Genomic DNA, 17807 nt, shown 5'->3' with positions numbered 1-17807 from the left:
CCTTAAAACAGGAGGAATTCAGCAAGCTCGAACCCCACCCGGACGTTTCTCAGAACTCTGTTCTGGGAGCGAAACGGAACAAAATATGAGCGTTTCATGAGGGTGGGGTTGCATGGGGTCCAAAAAAAAGGGTGGATTTTAATGTGCTTTTCCTCTGCTTTTGTTTTTCCTTTTGTCTGGGAGGATGCCCTTTTTCCACTTCTCCATGTCCATATTTTACTTTACACTCTTCCAGCATAAAGTACGCTTCACAGAAATGATTAAACTCTGCCCAAACAAACTTCCTGAGCTCGGCACGCATGGTTTGATGTTCAGCGCCAATTGCCATGCCACTCATTAGCTTGTTGGCAGACGGAAATGAGGGTTTTTATGAAAGTACCATCCATTTGGCTTTAGGAGGCACCCTCCTTGTACCCTAATCAGTGTTCTGAGCTCTTGATGGAGAGATTTATGAGACCAATTTAAAGAACCTCTGTTATTTCTTCTTGATTATAAGTGTTTCCTTTTTTATACGCATCCCTAGCCATTAGGTGCATACTGACACACACCTGCAAGACAGTCCCCCATTCATCAAACATACACACTAATACCAAAATCAAACAAAAAGTGCTCCAGGGTTGTTAATGTGTCAGTGTTCTTTGGAGTCAAAAAGTCAACACTAATACATTTTGTTTTGGGTTTTCCTCAAATGCATAGAGTTGCTCTCAGTCTTGACCTCTGGACTCTTTCTAGGTCACAGCAGCTTTGAGAAATATAGCCGACCAGTCTGAGTCTCGGCCTTCCTTCCTGTCAAACAAGGCATTTTCTACGCTTTGCTTGATTCTGGAAAACCACCGCAATGACCTTGATGTCTGCATTAATGTGGCCCGAATATTCAGGTAAGTTGTCTCTGTGTGCATACAAACTCTAAGAGCTTCTTTAGAGTAGTAGTCTCTCATTTACATTTTAAGTGCAGCTTCATAACAATAGAAAAATACCAGAATCAATATGAAACTTGTATAGATAAATATGACACAAATTCAACAGTTTTACTTACTCCTTGGGCCGTTTTTGAAGTTTCGTAACATCTAATTTTTATGAGGTGGGTCGTTAGCCCAACGCTCAACCCTCAACCTGGAGGACCTAAAGCAGCTTTAAAAGACTGAAATCTAATTGTTCAACTCAGGTCAATTCAATTCAACATTGATTAATTGTTGCAAAATGTAATAAATTAGAAATAAATTAGTAGTATCATCATCCAGTGTTTTTTATTTCATGTTTTATTGCGGTCGATATTAAAAATAATAATAATTAAATTTTAGATGTAATCAAACCACATTTGATCAGATTTACCAGCTCTATGCCTGCATGTTGTTGAAGAGCACTAGATTTAAGACAGGATTTGAAAAGTTTAGATGCATTATCCAAGTGCCATTTGAGTTTTTCTTCTAAAATTAGCCATTTTTTTCAAGTCTCTGTGTGCATGTTCAGTAATTTACATGTTTTGACATAGGACAGATTATTTTCATTGCCTTTAAAGGGAAATAGCTGACTATAAACATAGAAAAATGCTTATTTTAGAGAAAAAATTTACATCTGAACTCTTCATTTAAACTTTGCCATCTGAAATCATGAGTTTGATTTGAAAGTGAAAAATGTGAAAATCATCAAAAAATGTTCTCTTATCAGTCCAGAGTCTTGCAGTATTTGGAATAGATTTGTGGCTAACAAAGCAGAAATAAAGGTGCTTCTCTCTATATTGTTTGCTTTTGCTTATCTGTTTTCACATTCATATCTAAACAGCTTTAGCATACTTCAAAACAATAGATTTAAAAAAAAAATGTCAATGCACACATCCATAGAAATTTAGTCAAAAGATCTGGATTTGAACTTGACTATTTCTTCTACTTGTAGTCCAATCAACCAAAACACGTCTCAAAGGGATAGTTTACCTAAAAAATGAAAACTCTTCCATCATTTGAACACATAAGAAGCTATACTAAAGAACATTGCTCCATTGACTTCTATAGTATCCCAGCAAGCACAGGACATCAACATGTCGTCAGATTGATGTTGTACCCCATGTTGCATTTTGGTTACTCGGTTACTCAATATCTATGATCATATGACGTCTATCAGACGCTGGATTTTGTTTGCCATACCAAAGGAATAAATAACAGTATTTGACGTTAGGGCAGCACTGTGGTGCAGTGAGTAGCACAATCGCTGAACAGCAAGAAGTTCGCTGGTTTGAGTCCCAACTGGATCAGTTGCCATTTATGTGTGGAGTTTGCATGTTCTGCTCGTGTTCGCGTGGGTTTCCTCTAGGTGCTCCGGTTTCCCCCACTGTCCAAAGGCATGCAGTACAGGTGAACTGAATAACCTAACTTGGCCATAGTGGATGGGGGTGTGTGCAAGAGTGCAAGAGTGTTTCCCAGTGTTGGGTTGCGGCTGGAAGGGCATCTGTTGCATAAAACATGTGCTGGATAATTTGGCGGTCCATTCCACTGTGGCAACCCCTGATTAATAAAGGGACTAAACCAAAAAGAAAATTCATGAATATTTGACGTTTATATGACGTTGGATTTGGTCACTTTCCAACACAACCTAAAATGAACAAATTATCATAAATTATCGTCATTTTTGGACGTCAAAATAACCTTGCCCTTGGATGCTGGTGACCTTAATCTAACCTAATGTTAATGTCTTATGACATTGTGTGTCTGCTGGGATGTTTGTTCCTACTATGGAAGTCAATGACAACATTTTTCTCCAACTTTCTTTAGAATATTTTGTGTTTGTGTGCGTGTTTAACAGAAGAAATGAATTTTATAAAAGTTTAGAACTACTTGAATTTAAGTAAATGGTGAGTATTTTTTTTTTTAGATGAACTATGCCTTTAATACCATGCAAGCAAGGTCTTCGTTTGAGGAAAAGATCTAGTTGATGAGTGTTGATAAACTTTGTGTGCTCTGTCTCTTCAGCAAGCTGTCCACCTACACTGAATGCTGTCATGCACTCGCTGAGACGCCACGCTGCTGCAGCCTATTTTTGGAGCTGCTAGGCAAACACAGCAGGAAACAGGTGAATCTGGCTCAAGTCCACCAATGCTCAGACATACATCGCAAAACATTGGCTGCGTGTTCTGCTTTCTGATCTGATGTGAAACTTGAGCAGTGGTCTATGAAGATGTGTGTGTGTTTCTCTTAGTTTTATTTCGGTACGGACAGTTCAGATGTATCTCTCTCTCTCTCTCTCTCTCTCTTTCCTACTGGCACTGACAGAAATGAGATCATGCGCTTCTAATCTCATAAAGAATAAACACGGTTCACACTGTGTACTAGGTATCATAAACACAGTCCTGCAAACACCCTGCATCTCACATCGGGACATACTGTCCTCTAGACTACTGGCAGAGGTCTCTTTCTCTCTCTCTCTCTGCAACCCGCTTTTCATACATATCAAATGAAAACAGAAAAGAGCTTTTGAAAGCAAGTTTAAACAGTCTGGCCAAGTAAAGTTCACAAAAAGGGTGCTGGGTTCACAGGCATTTCAAAGCGGTTTAAAGATTTAGTAATAATTATATGACTTATAATCAATCTCAATCTGTGTCAGTATTACATATAAAAAAAGATGACGAAAATTACTCGTTGCTCCTGACTGAATAGCTTATGTACTGTCACATTCAAAATTATTAAAGTTATAGAAGTATTTTTTGTTTGGGATATAAAATTTGAAGGGGCGGCACAGTGGCTCAAGTGCCTCACAACAAGAAGGTCGCTGGTTTAAGTCCTGGCATGGGCCAGTTGGCATTTCTTTTTTTTCTTTTCTTTTTTTTTTTATTAAGAAATATTTTGAATTAAGAAAATATACAATTTTGCTGTATTGCACATGAAATAATAAACGAATACAAACATAATAATAAGTAAATTAAAAAACAATATTGGGGGGTTACTTTGTTCCAAATTCAACAGTTGTTAACAATACCATAATCAATACATTTATTCTAATGTTTTAGAAATAAGTCCTTTTTAAGTCTCAAAATGAATGTCATTCATTCATTTTCTTTTCAGCTTAGTCTCTTTATTAATCTAGGGTCGCCACAGTGGAATGAACTGCCAACTTATCCAGCATATGTTTTACGCAGCGGATGCCCTTCCAGCTGCAACCAATCTCTGGAAAACATCCATTTACACTCATACGCTACGGAAAATTAAGCCTACCCAATTTACCTATAGCACATGTCTTTGGACTGTGGGTAAAACTGGAGCATCCGGAGGTAACCCACGCAAACGCGGGGAGAACGTGCAAACTCCACACAGAAACGCCAACTGACCCAGCCGAAGTCAGCGACCTTCTTGCTGTGAGGTGACAGCCTCACACCTACTGCGCCACCGCATTGCAGTTACTGTGATTAATTACAGAATTTTTTTTGGTTTTTATCAATTGACAACACTAATCATATCAAATTTAAGAAAATGAAAATGACATTTCAAATATTTTATAAAGTATTATAGCGTTTTTTTTTTTTTTTAAAAAGGTACATTTTCATACATGACTATTGATCCACATCTAGAATGAGATTAATATAATAACAAATTAAAATGCTCTATTTAAAAACCACAGCACAGCTATAAAATAGTATTGGTCATTTAAAATGTTCATATTTTGCCTTCACACTGGTTTTACTAATTACACACCAAGAACATTTGAATTATTTAAAATTATACTACATTTTTATATGATCAGATACTCATTACTCACTACATTTTAGTCAGCATATTTCCCAAAATGCCAAGTTGTGAATGATTCTTCAGCATTTTTTAGATGCTTTGGTTGTTATGACATCTAGGGTACTGTTAATAGCAACTGATTTTGCATAATTTGTTTATGGCTAACCGTGTTGACATTAAGGAGCAGGATATTCATTTATTTTCCATTTTTTTGATTGCTGTTTACACAAAGGGTTTGTTGGTGTGGTATTTTTCCCACCCCTCCTCCACTGTGATTGGATGAACTAAAAAGGGACATTGACGAGTGTTATTAATAATAATAATAATAATAATAATAATAATAATAATAATTCCTTACATTTATATAGCATATTTCTAGACACTCAGAGCGCTGTACACGTTTGGGGGAATCTCCTCAACCCCCACCAGTGTGCAGCATCTACCTGGATGACGCGACAGCAGCCATATTGCGCCAGACCACACACCAGCTGATTGGTAAAGATGAGACAGAGTGATGAAGCCAATTATGATATGGGGATGGTTAGGAGGCCATGAAAGACAAATGGCAGTGGGTAGATTTGGCCAGGATGCCAGAGTTAAACCCTTACTCTTTTTAACGACCACATAAAGTCAGGACCTTGTTTTAACGTCTCATCCGTGCTCACTGAGCAATATAGGGTCCCCGTCACTATACTGGGGCATTAGGACCCACACAGACCACAGGTTGGGTGCCCCCTGCTGGTCTCACTAACATCACTTCCGGCAGCAACCCAGCTTTCCCATGTGGTTTCCCATTCAGGTACTGCGCAGCCCTGCTTACCTTCAGTGGGTGACCATGTGATAGTTGCAGAGAGCTAGCTGCCGGAGCTAGAGTGTTGCACCAAAAAAAGTACCAAATGCTCAGTGCTTAATGTAATGGAAACATTTGTAAATAGACAATTAAAAAAAAAACATCAAAAATATCTTCAAGCTAACTTAGATATCCACATATGTAACACACACTTGTTTCTTATGTGCAGGATCTTGTGGTGCGTCTCCTGTTCACACTAGGAAATCTGACCGCCAAGAGCACTGAAGCCAGAGAGCAAGTCTATGAGGAGGAACGAGGAATGGATGTCCTCCTAGATCTTTTCCAGGCCTACCAGAATACGTCATCGCCCCCTGAACAACGTCTTTCTCCAGAGAGAGAGGACGTCTTGGTCAAACTAATCAGACTGCTGGCCAACCTGGCCATCCATCCCACAGTGGGCACAGCATTGGCTGCCAACACATTGTGTGTACAGCTGCTACTGGAGGTTCTGGGTACAAAACATAATCATAATCTATATACACACACTCTGTCGAGTCCCTAATTAGACATATGCTTGGTTCTGCATTCTCTATTTATGTAAAGCTGGGATTTTAAAGGTCCCCTAAAGTATAGCACAGCTTTGTTTGATGTGCGATATTATTTCAATAAGGACATATTAAGTAGCTTCTCCCCCTTTAAAATGTTTCTTGAAATTAAATAAAGTATTTTAGATGTTAGTATCAGTATTGTATTTAGGATATCTATAAGCTGGTTCACACCAAAACAGTGACAAAATTTGCGTATAGATGTTAAAAAACTGATATGAACATGTAAAACTTGTCAACTTTTCAAATTGTGACCAAACAAATGCCCTCTAGTACATGTCTTGCCCCCTTCAAGATGCTTCACATTTGATAGGCTTGAGCTCAACCACTCCCACTGGCAGAGTTAAAACAATACCTACCATTGGCTGTTTTTTAAAAGGGTGGAGCTACACTATGCCCCACCCTCCCTTCACATTTCAGTTGAGATTACCCCAAACACAGAATAAAAATGCACATTTTAAAGTCTTTCACAGCACCTTTAAAAACATGTCCAAGAGTTTTCTGTTTATTTTACAGTTTAAAAAGTCTATAATCACATGCTAAGTAGGTCTACATGTGTATCCGCTTTAAAAAAATATATATTTAGTGTCAAATTCTAATTAGTTGCATAGATTTATGTACACATCAGATTTTTTTGCACCCTAAATCTTTGCACTTCCAGCCCATATTGCTCCCCTCTGTTGACTACCATTTATTTTGTTTTTCTTATATATATATATATATATGCAACTATTTAGGGGTCCCGGAGGGCCGGTGTCCTGCAAAGTTTAGCTCCAACTTCCTTCAACACTCCTGCCTGGAAGTTTCAATGGCTGTGTCCGAAATCGCATACTTCCAGCTATGCTAGATAGTGTGTACGCTAAAAAAATATGCAAGCCAAGAGGTATTGTTTGTTTGTTTGTTTAGACTTATTAATCCCAAAGGGAAATTCATGTCACAGCAGAGCTCTCAATACTAAAGATAAATAAAATAAATTACATATAAAAAGACAATAATCAAAATAAAATTAATAAAAGTATGTCTAATTCATAGAATTCAAAAAACAGTATGAGAGAAGTACCTGAATGACTTACTATTTTCAGCAAGATTTTGAAGTGCACATCCATGCATGCTGTGCTATCCCATGATGCCCCACGAGAGAATTCATGAATGGGAGTGAAGCGATGCAATTGACGCAGATAGGTCACGTGATCATGACAAAATGGCAGATGTAGTTTGTCCGAGATACATTCATACTGCTCACATTCATCCTGTATAAAATGTATTTTTCTAAAGGTCTAGTAGTACATTTAAATTCAAAGGTAGTACTACCTACTGAGTAGTATAGGCGATTTTGGACGTAGCCTAGTATACCTACAAAGAGCTTGATTTGCTGGTTCATGTGTGTTAAATATGGGTTTAAACTAAACTTTGCAGGACCACTCCAAGACCGAGTTTGGGCACTACTGGTTTAGGCAAACCCTTGGTATGAATGTCCGCATACATTTGAATAAGTGATCGAGTTCAACTGCGTCTTGTAGTTGATAGACTGCTTCTGATTATAATGAGCATTTGATTGGTCAGAAAAAATTAAATTTGTTATTTTTAATATTTATTTTTTATTGAGCAAATGATTTACTCACTCTAAAGCTGCAGTCACACTGCACTTTTCTCTGCATAGTCTTCTATTCATATGCAGATGCGTCAGACCGAAAACGCAAGCTTGTGTGACAAGTTTTCGCAGTTCGCTGAGTTCACCAGTTTAAGCTTGGTGAACTCTGACCTGCAAAATTGCATCACATGATTGTGTGAGACCAATCGAGTATCAAAACATGACCTTTCTTTACATATATTTAAAACATGGACTGATCGTTTGCTTTTTTTAATGTCTAATCATCTTGTTTAATCCCGCCCCTTTTCGCAGCACTGTACAACAGAATTTAGCAAGCTCAAACTCTAGTGTGACTGCAGCATAATGTGTTTCCAAATCATTATGAGTTTCTTTGTTCTATTGAACATAAACGAAGATATTTTGAAGAACGTGGAAACTGCTAGCAATTTGCATTTATAGTAGGAATAAATGGACGTCAGTTTCCAACATTCTAATATCTTCTTTTGTGTTCAACAAGAAAAGAAACTGAAACAGCTTTGGAACAAACAGCTTTTATGGATAAACTATTCATAAAACCCCATTCTATTTTGATTTCAGAGAGGCTTTAACGCATTGCACCATTGTACACTTGCTCTTGCATTTCAGTGTGGTTGTCACAGAGATGTGACTTTAAACACAGCAACACACAGATGTTTCGGGCTAAGTTTACTTCCTTGAACTTGAATGAATGCAGGTTGGTTGCTGTGCACTGCAATCACATGCTGTTCTCTCCGCGTCAGTTACTGGCACAGACCCCACAGTTACTGCATCCTCTCCAATGATGAGAACAACCAGACTGCAGACTTGTGCACAGATCTTGACTTGAGCAGCCCGGCGGTTTGATTGTGTGAAGGCTGCAAGATTGGTTTTGGTTCTGCATGTGGAAGTTTCAGAAGGAGGCATTGATAGGGGTGAAGAGGTGGTTGTGCGTTTCCTTTTTGAAATAGAGAAAGAGATCCTGTGGAAATATGTGTTAAATTAAAACAGATATCTACAGTTTGAAACGACAGTTAGAGCATGCTGTTGCTTTTTTTTTTTTAAATAGATACAAGAACATGAGGAGAGGAAGTGGGTGGGAGATTTATTGTTTTTTCGCTAATCTACCTTATGTCTGCTACATTAAAATGACATCCTGTTATGATGAAAATGTAATATGAGAAGGACAAAAAAGTACAAACTGAGAAATCAACAGTGACTGAGCATTTGCCACAACAAAAGGTGTTTCGAAACGCACACATTTTGGAGCGTGACGCACAAACACTGACAGAGCAAACCGCACTTTGAACGGGAACTACAGAATGTTTCTGTAGACACACTTGGTGTCAGATTCTGACTACCTCTATTTCAGATTTATCATGAAGGGCTCCATCTGAAATTCACACGAAGGGTTTTGAAACTTCTCAAGGAGGAAGTGACACCTGATTAGCAATCTGTCAGGTTGGATCTTCACTACCAAGAAGTGAACCATCATGCAACTTCTAATGTTTACTAAGCATTGTTACTCATGTAATGTATAGCCACTTTTAAACTGACCATTTTTATGAACTGACTTTTAAATAGACTTATGGTTTGGTCTACATTAATTACAAACATATAAACAAACATGTAAGGCAATGGCCTCAAACTCAATTCCTGGAGGGCCGCAGCTCTGCAGAGTTGGGTCTCTAGTAGTCTTGAACACCTTGATTAGTTGGATCAGGTGTGGCTGATTAATGTTGGAGAGCAGTGCAGAGCTGCTGCTGTCCAGGAATATAGTTTGTGACCTATGATATAAGGTAATAACACACTTTCCCCCCTTTTTATATGCATGGACAGTGTATTCAATGTTTTGCACTGCCAACTAAGATATGGTTAATAGGATATTTTCCCAAAATATGAAAATTCTGTCATCATGAGATTTTGAAGAATGTTGGAAACTGGTAACCAATTACTTCATTGGTATTAGTTTTCCCTACTATATATGTCAGTGGTAACTGTTTTTTCCAACATTCTTCAAAAAATATTATTTTTGTACAACAGACAACAATTAAAGAGTCAGAGTTGGTAAATAATGACAGAATTAATTTTTTTTGGATTGAACTATCCTTTTAACAGCAGAAGTGCTGCAGAACACATCAATCTCAAAGTTTTCCAACTAATCTATTGAATATTTAAATGACTTGTTCATAAAGTCAAAGTCACGTATCATTTGACCCCTTATACCCCCTTTTGACTATGTTCATAAATATAGTCCTCTTGAAGAAGTGATTAAAAAAGCCAGTAAATTTGAACACTGAACTGAAATGTATCTCCAGCTCCAGTAGAAATGAATGTTAGCTTTTAATAAATCATTCATTGACTTACAAAGTCATTTAGGTTCAATGCCAATTCTACCCCTTAGCCCTTGCCCTTACCCAATTCTCTTTAGCTTGAAGGCGTGCAGCTAAGCGGAAGGGCTAGATACCCATTGAAACAGAGATTTTTCAGGACCACACTCAAAACCAAGGAGTACAAAAATTTCCCAGAATACACCAGCTGACACTGAAGTAAGATGCACAAATTAGCATTTTAGTCATTATTATGATTTTTTACCACAAACAAGCATATGTTTTAATATATTTATAACCGTGTTCTTGTTTTACCGTCATCCTTTTAAAAAAAAATACTAAAAAAAAAAAAAAAACGCTTAATTTTGCTATCTACACTGTAAAAAAATCTGTAATTTTAAATGTAATTTTACACCCCAGCTGCCGGGAAAATTTAAGCAGAAATTAAAATTTAAGCAAATTTCTGTAATTTAATGGCCCCTATTTTAAGTTTTTTTCCCCAGCAGCTGGGGTGTAAAATTGCCATAAAATACGGATTTTTTTAAAGTGTATAATCCATAATAATAACTCCTGTATAGCAGTCCCACAACATTCTGACACTAAATGACAATGGAATACGCTGTCAGAAAAATCTAATGGCTGGGAATGATTTTTTACAGTGTCTGCTATAATGTTAATGTTGTTTTTGTGTTTACATAAATAAATATATGGTCACAATGTAAATACACAGTACAGTTATGATCTTATTGCCACATTATATCGTTATGATAACATGATATCATTGCCTTCAGTGATTTCTTGAAGATAAATACCAAAAAAAAAAAAACGCAACTGCAGCAGTCGCATACGTCGATCTCATATGAAGCAAGAGATCAAGATGACACATGATGACGTGTGCATGTGTTGTAGTGCTGTCCCATTTCTTAGAGGTAAATTTTGAAGCCCTCCCCCTTCACACTCTGTTTCAAGGGCCAAGGGAAAGGGGTAGGGTACAAAATTAGAATTGGGCCTTATTTTTCACCAAGTATAGTTTGTTTACACCAAGCATCATCTGCCTGGATTTATTTTTTCATCTTGTATTTGAATTACCATTTAATTCCAGCAATACATAATTTTTCTTGTTTGGAAATTTAAATGAAAATTAAGAACTGAGCATTGCACTAAGCATTTATTGACCATATATGTATATATGTACACTACCGGTCAAAGGTTTGGGGTCAATAGGATTTTTAAATGTTTTAAAATAAGCATATCCTGCCCATCAAGGATGCATTTATTTTATCAAAAAATACAGTACAAATTGTAAAATGTTATTGCAGTTTAAAATAACTGTTCTAAAGTGTGCAGTTTAACGTTTATTCCAGTAATTTTAAAGATGAATTTTCAGCTTCACATGATCCTTCAGAAATCACTCTAATATTAATTATTATTATTATTATTATTATTATTAATGAAAATAGTAATAAAAGCAATAATGACTGAAGTGATAAATACATTTGAAAAGACATATAATAAAAGCAGTTATTTAAAATATAAAAATTTATCAATATTTGTACATTTAATAAATGGCGCCTTGATGAACAGAATCATTTTCTCAAAAAAAAAAAAAATATGAAAAAAAAACAGACCCCAAACTTTTGACCGGTACACTGCAAAAAATGCTTTTCTTGCTTAGATTTTTTTTGTCTTGTTTCTAGTCTAAATATCTAAAATTTCTTATATCAAGAAGCATTTTTTAGACAAGCAAAACATATTGCCTTGTTTTGAGAAATATTATGCCAATATTAAGTCAGTTTTTCCTTAAAACAAGCAAAATAATCTGCCAATGGGGTAAGCAAAATTAATATAAAATTAACTTAATATTGGCATAATATTTCTCAAAACAAGGCAATATGTTTTGCTTGTCTAAAAAATGCTTCTTGATATAAGAAATTTTAGATATTTAGATTAGAAACAAGACAAAAAAAATCTAAGCAAGAAAAGCATTTTTTGCAGTGTAGTGTTTTTATACACCATTCTATCAATTCTATATTTTGTTTAATCATTACCTAAATTTTTCTGTCTTTTACCCATGACTCTCAGAGTGCAGGAGTGTCCAGGAGAGTGAAGAGTTAGTGATCAATGCAGTGGCCACCATCAACAACCTCTCTTTCTACCCGTCCCAGAGCTCAGTGATCCGTTCCCAACACACACACATCTCCCAGTGTAAGACATCTCACAGTGAGTGCATGTGTGTGTACCCATCCTGTGTGTCGCATCTGTCTTTGTAATCTCCCCCCGGCCTGTCCTTCTGTCACCGCAGTGCTGCTCAAGCTCTTGCTGGGCTCCAGTATGGATGCAGTTTTGGAGGCCACGCGGGTGTTTGGAAACCTGTCACAGATCAAAGACGTGAGACGCTTCGTCATGCAGCACAAAGGTGTGAGACGCTCTCTTCCACTTCTTCTGTCATCAGACCCCCAGAGTCTGACGCCGGCCTTGTTTTTTTTCTCTCAGTGGAGCAGTTTGTCATAACCCTCCTGGACTCCAAGAGCCCTGATGTGTGTTTCTCTGCATGTGGAGTTCTCATCAACTTATCTGCAGATCCCGACAACAGGGCCATGCTGAGCGCCGAGGGAGCCGTTCAGAAGTAAATCTCGCCTCTCGCTTTTTTGGTGCGCCAATTTTTTCGACTGACGTTTAACAGTATTATGTTTTCTCTCCAGGCTTGTTGACTGTCTGCGTGACTTCGGGCCTCAGGACTGGCATTTAGCCGCTGTGGTGTGTCAGACTCTGTGGAACTGCTCTTTAGATGGAGAGCTCCAACACGCTCAAGAGCTTCTGGAGATCTTACGGCTTTACACAGGTATATATGAACACACAAGCACCAGGACTTAGTTTAACATGGTTAGACAATTACAGTTGAAGTCAGAATTGTTAGCCCTCTTGAATTATTTGCCCTCCTGTATATTTTTCCCCAATTTCTGTTTAACAGACAGATTTTTTCAACACATTTCTAAACATAATAGTTTTAATAACTCATTTCTAATAACTGATTTCTTTTATCTTTGCCATGACAACAGTATAATATTTTACTACATGGTTGCAACATAGACTCATTCTGAAAATGAAGCCTTACGTATATACTAGGGATGTAACGGTATCAGAATTTCACGGTACGGTAATACCTCGGTATGAATGTCATGGTACGGTATTTATTGAATCATTTACAGGAAAAAGAAAACTTATGAAAATACTCCAAAAAAGTGCCAAAAGTGTCAATGACATACAAATTAGTCATCTATCTGTAAGCTTTGAAACAGGAACTTCAATTTTAATAACAAAAAAATATTAAACCATGTAAAAAAATAAAGTTTCAATTTAGTATTGTTGAAAACTCATCACATTCAACATTTAATCACTCACTCACTTAGATAGAGATGGGTTTAAAGGAAAATTAACATATAAATATAATCTGGTAAAAGCTGGTATCTCTGGGCATTTACAATGTCCCCTGCAACAGAAAAAAAAACCTCTCATTTGGGACTGAGGTTTCTGGGACAAGAGAGATATGACTTGGCCCAGGTTGACAGCAGTGGGTAACGTTGTGCATTGTCTTTCCCCCACTTGAGAGGACAAACCATGAGTAAGATAGAGGTCTCATGTCTGCATCAATCTGAACAGTGTGCTGACAACACCGCTATTCAGTACGCGCGCGACAACACAGCTGATAAGAACTCGCGCGACAACACCGCTATTCAGAACGTGCGCGGCGACAACACCCGCTTTAGAGTTTTCCAGCTCTTTTTCATCCCCGCTTCTAGCAGCACACTCCATTTCCGCATTACTGTATCTGTAGCGACAACAGACCGCAAGGGATGATGGTCAAGCATGGGCTGATGGGAATTGTAGTTTTCGCTACCTCCCGTTCGCTTCATTCGCCTGAGCAAATTTTCTCAGAAGACCTATAGTTTTACCGAGTCATGCGACTACGGTAATATCGAAAAAAATTAATATTGCGGTATGACGGTATTTACAATACCGTTACATCCCTAGTATATACGTTTCTGGAGATCGTGAATTATGCACTCAGAAGTACATATGGCTACATTTCGTCTTTAAAACAAATGATACGGGGCAGTATGACACCGTTCCTTTTCGCGCTTACTAGCTGACTGCTTACTTCCATATGGACAGCTTTCTTGCTGTTACTAGTTTGTCGAGTAAGATCGTTATGTAAGCAATGCAGAGAGGAGTTGACCACGACAATGGGGTTTGAGTCAGGCAAACAACAGTTCCAGAAAACAGGTAAGACAAAAACAGAAGCCAAAAATTAAATAAAATGAACAAGCAAATAACAGGGTGAGAATGTGGTAAACTCTAAAAATGGGGTAAAAATCAGGCAAGGGCTTTTCTTTTTCTGGATTGCTTTTGAAAACACTGTCGCTTGGGTTTAGGGAAGTGGGTGGTCGGGTCAACTGGTGCTTTTGAAAACACTATTGGTTGGGTTTAGTGAAGGTGGGGGATGGGTCAGTTGATCAGTCAGTCAGTGCGAATTGCAGTTGCGAGAGAAATTTGAGATCTGAAAAAGTGTACACATTGGCCTCTGGTGGATTTGCTAAAACAAAAACGTAGCTCCTGGGACGTATTTGGTGCTCTCCAGAAATGTATATAATGGTACATTTTTAGAATGAGCCTGGGTTAGATATTGTTCAAGATACTACAGCTTAAGTGACATTCAAAAGCTTAAATAGGTTAATTAGGCAAGTCATTGTATAATGATTGTTTGTTCTGTAGACTATTGAAAAAATATATTGTTTATTAAGGGCTAATAAAATTGACCTTAAGAATTCTTTGGTATGTCAAACATTATTTGGGAAATATTTGAAAAAAGAAGAAAAAAAAAATCACAGGAGAGCTAATCATTTAAACTTTTATACGGCTATAGATTTAACAAGTTGCTGGTCCATACTGACATGATAGCATCATGCATATTCTGTAGTTTCTCTTTTAAATTGAACTACATTTTTGACATCACCTTACCATACTTCAGTTTCTCATCAAATTTTCTGACCAATCAAATACTCTGAAGTATCTGACATGTCCCGCCTCTTCCTTATTTGCTTTTCATTTGATGAGCTTGATCTTAAAAACTCACTGGCAGAGCTGTGATAACAAAGAAACGCTATTAGCTGTTTTTAAAGGGGAGGAGCTACTATATGTCCGGCCTAGCTTTCAGTTAAAATTATGTCACACATCAAACAAAAATGCACATTTCAAAGCAATTAACAGGACCTTTCAATTTTTGCCATAAATTAAGAATTTAAGAACGCAAAAACATTCTCTTTATATGTTCTGTCTTATGTTCTTATTTATTTATATTTCTTTTTTAAGTTCACTAATATTACACCAGTAACTGACCACAGAATAGTCCCACATATGCTTGACTGGATATCAGAATTAAAAGTCCAGCAGCAGGGACTTTTCTTATCTTTTACTGCACATATGTTATAAATACATAACACTAATTACTGTTGTTTTTTGTAGTTACATCCATGAATAAACAAACACGATGCAAATAAACACTGTTTACAGTTCCGTGTTTACACAATGTTCAATGACGTGCAATGGTGTAGTAGTGGTGTCCTATTTCTTAGGAGCATATTTTTACTCCTAGCTCCTGCTACTCTGTTTCAAGGAGCAAAGGGTAGCTATAGGTCAAGGGGTGTAAAATAGAATTGGAATTCGGCCAAATCCACCTAACTGTATGTATGTAACCTCTGGCAGTTACATATGGGAGGGTGAGGGGTGACAAAATGTTTGTTAAATATGTACTCTAGAAGGCAATGCGTAGTGTATTGACCTGATTTTTCACATACAAGCGGACAATGCCATTGCAATCTTTACAGGCTCGAGACTCTTATTCACTTCCATTGATTTTTAGACGTTAAAACTCATTTTGCTGCTTAATGTTGCAAACTGATATTTCCTTATTACATTACTTTTCATATTGTCATACTTTTTGTGTGTAGTTATGAACACACTTGTTTGTGGAGCAAGTAGTTTCTGCTGTTCATAATTCCTAGTCATTTCTCCCATATGCAACTGAATATGCTTATTTCATGCGGCCGCCATTTTAAAAAACGAAAGTGAGGCTGTGGTGGGAAGAAACCCGGAAGTAAAGGATCAGCACTGTAAAGATTACAACAACACGCTGTGGACTACAAATCTCCAGGTGTTGTCGTGGTTTCAAAATGAAGAAATGGTGTAAACTTCACTTTAATATCATTTAGTTCAGTTTAATTTAAACAATTAAAAGCATATTAGGCATCAAACAAAATCATAATCTCTTTAAGAGTAATAACCTTAAGTGTCCTCCTAGGCTTCAGTTCATGGCACCAGTTAAACACTGTGGGGACGCTTCCCTGCATCAGCCTATGTAACCCAGTGAGCGATTAAACAATGCAGTCCTTTGTAAAATGTTTGGAGCACACCCTTGTTGTTTAAGAAAGCGCTTAACAGTGCTTAAATGATGGAAATTGACGTTTTTTAAATTTATTTCAGTAACGTTACCAACATTCAGTATCGTGGCGAGTCTAATATAGTGAAAGAATCAGTTCATTAACTTGAGTTTGATAAATGGCATCTAAAATGTGTGTTTGGGAAAGAAAATGTTAGCTAACTAGTGCCATTTCCTTTAATTTAGTTGAAAATGAGGTCCTATATCCCTTTTTATTTTCACTATCCATTCAGAACCGCCAGGTAAACAGGTGATACTTTCGCCTTCTTCTCACCACAGCCTCGATTTAACTTTTAAAATGGCTATAACATTGACGAATAAGGTCAATAGTACATAATTCTGGGCCAAAATGTACACTTTGCATACCCCGCCCCATGTTTTCCAACTAGCTTTCAAAATAAGCCATGGTGCTCTGCTATCAATTTGTGCACTCCCTAGAAAAATAGTAAATAATTTCCAGAAAAAAATATTACGATATTAGACAAAAGCAGATTATAAAGGTTGGGAATATGCAGGATGTAAACTTAAATCGAATTCTACATTGAAAGTTATAGCCATGAAATACGAATCAGTTCTGATGGCAGTTTGGATAATCTAACATTAATTTATTAAAAATGTTACATATTGATTTCCTTAACATAATTCACAAACAAATGCAAATGGTGGCATCTCGAAGAAGACAAAACTATAAGTGCATATATGAAATTATAAAACAGAAAAGATTAATTATTTTACTGTGTATCATGTCTCAATGCTAAGCAGTTTGTGCTAACATTAGCTCAGCTCACCTGTCATCTTCAGAGTCCTCATGTTGTTTACAGCATATTTTGCCACGTCACAAATCACATCTCAATAAACTAAAGTTCTGCAAACTGTCCTGAACCAATAACAGAAAAGTTAGTTCAGTCTTGAGCCCTCTGGTTTTGAGCAGAATGTTTTAAATCGTTAGCTAGCAGTTATTTTAGTAACAGCGCCATTAACAGTTGATTGTGATCTGTCCACACAAACGTTTCCATTCACTTCTCTGGATTTCAATAATGTGTCAAATTGTAAATTACCCAGTCTTTATGTGTAACTGCTGTCTTTGTTGGCGTTGCAAGTCCCACACTTTCGTCTAATTTCTTGTTAACTGCATATCAATCAAGATAATTTATTGATAAAAGCTACTATGAGAGAACATCGTGGACAGTGACGGCGCAAAGAATATCGGTGTTGTGATTGGCCGGATCGCCTGTCAATCAAACTGCCGCAAAGAATCAGTGAAAAAC

At 37.1% G+C, this 17807-nt stretch overlaps 1 protein-coding gene and 1 long non-coding RNA gene across 2 annotated transcripts in view; one reads left to right on the top strand and one right to left on the bottom strand.

The window, feature by feature from the left end:
- Nucleotides 1–17807, top strand: part of armc2 (armadillo repeat containing 2) — a 41071-nt gene that overhangs the window by 21518 nt on the left and 1746 nt on the right. Inside the window, exons 11-17 of the mRNA XM_678490.9 lie at nucleotides 733–878; nucleotides 2964–3063; nucleotides 5732–6014; nucleotides 12126–12248; nucleotides 12346–12459; nucleotides 12537–12669; nucleotides 12746–12885. Of these exons, the coding sequence (XP_683582.4) occupies nucleotides 733–878; nucleotides 2964–3063; nucleotides 5732–6014; nucleotides 12126–12248; nucleotides 12346–12459; nucleotides 12537–12669; nucleotides 12746–12885 (1039 nt within the window). The remainder of the gene's footprint in view (nucleotides 1–732; nucleotides 879–2963; nucleotides 3064–5731; nucleotides 6015–12125; nucleotides 12249–12345; nucleotides 12460–12536; nucleotides 12670–12745; nucleotides 12886–17807) is intronic.
- On the bottom strand, nucleotides 8391–17732 carry LOC141379315 (uncharacterized). Its single transcript, XR_012395865.1, has 3 exons — nucleotides 17598–17732; nucleotides 17328–17416; nucleotides 8391–8695 (listed from the first exon to the last, which is right to left on the bottom strand). It is a non-coding gene; the product is annotated as an uncharacterized lncRNA (long non-coding RNA).

This window comes from Danio rerio, chromosome 20 (genome assembly GCF_049306965.1).
Source record: "Danio rerio strain Tuebingen ecotype United States chromosome 20, GRCz12tu, whole genome shotgun sequence".
Taxonomy (NCBI): domain Eukaryota; kingdom Metazoa; phylum Chordata; class Actinopteri; order Cypriniformes; family Danionidae; genus Danio; species Danio rerio.
Note: the sequence above shows the minus strand (reverse complement) of the source record. Positions and strands in the feature narration are given on the sequence as shown.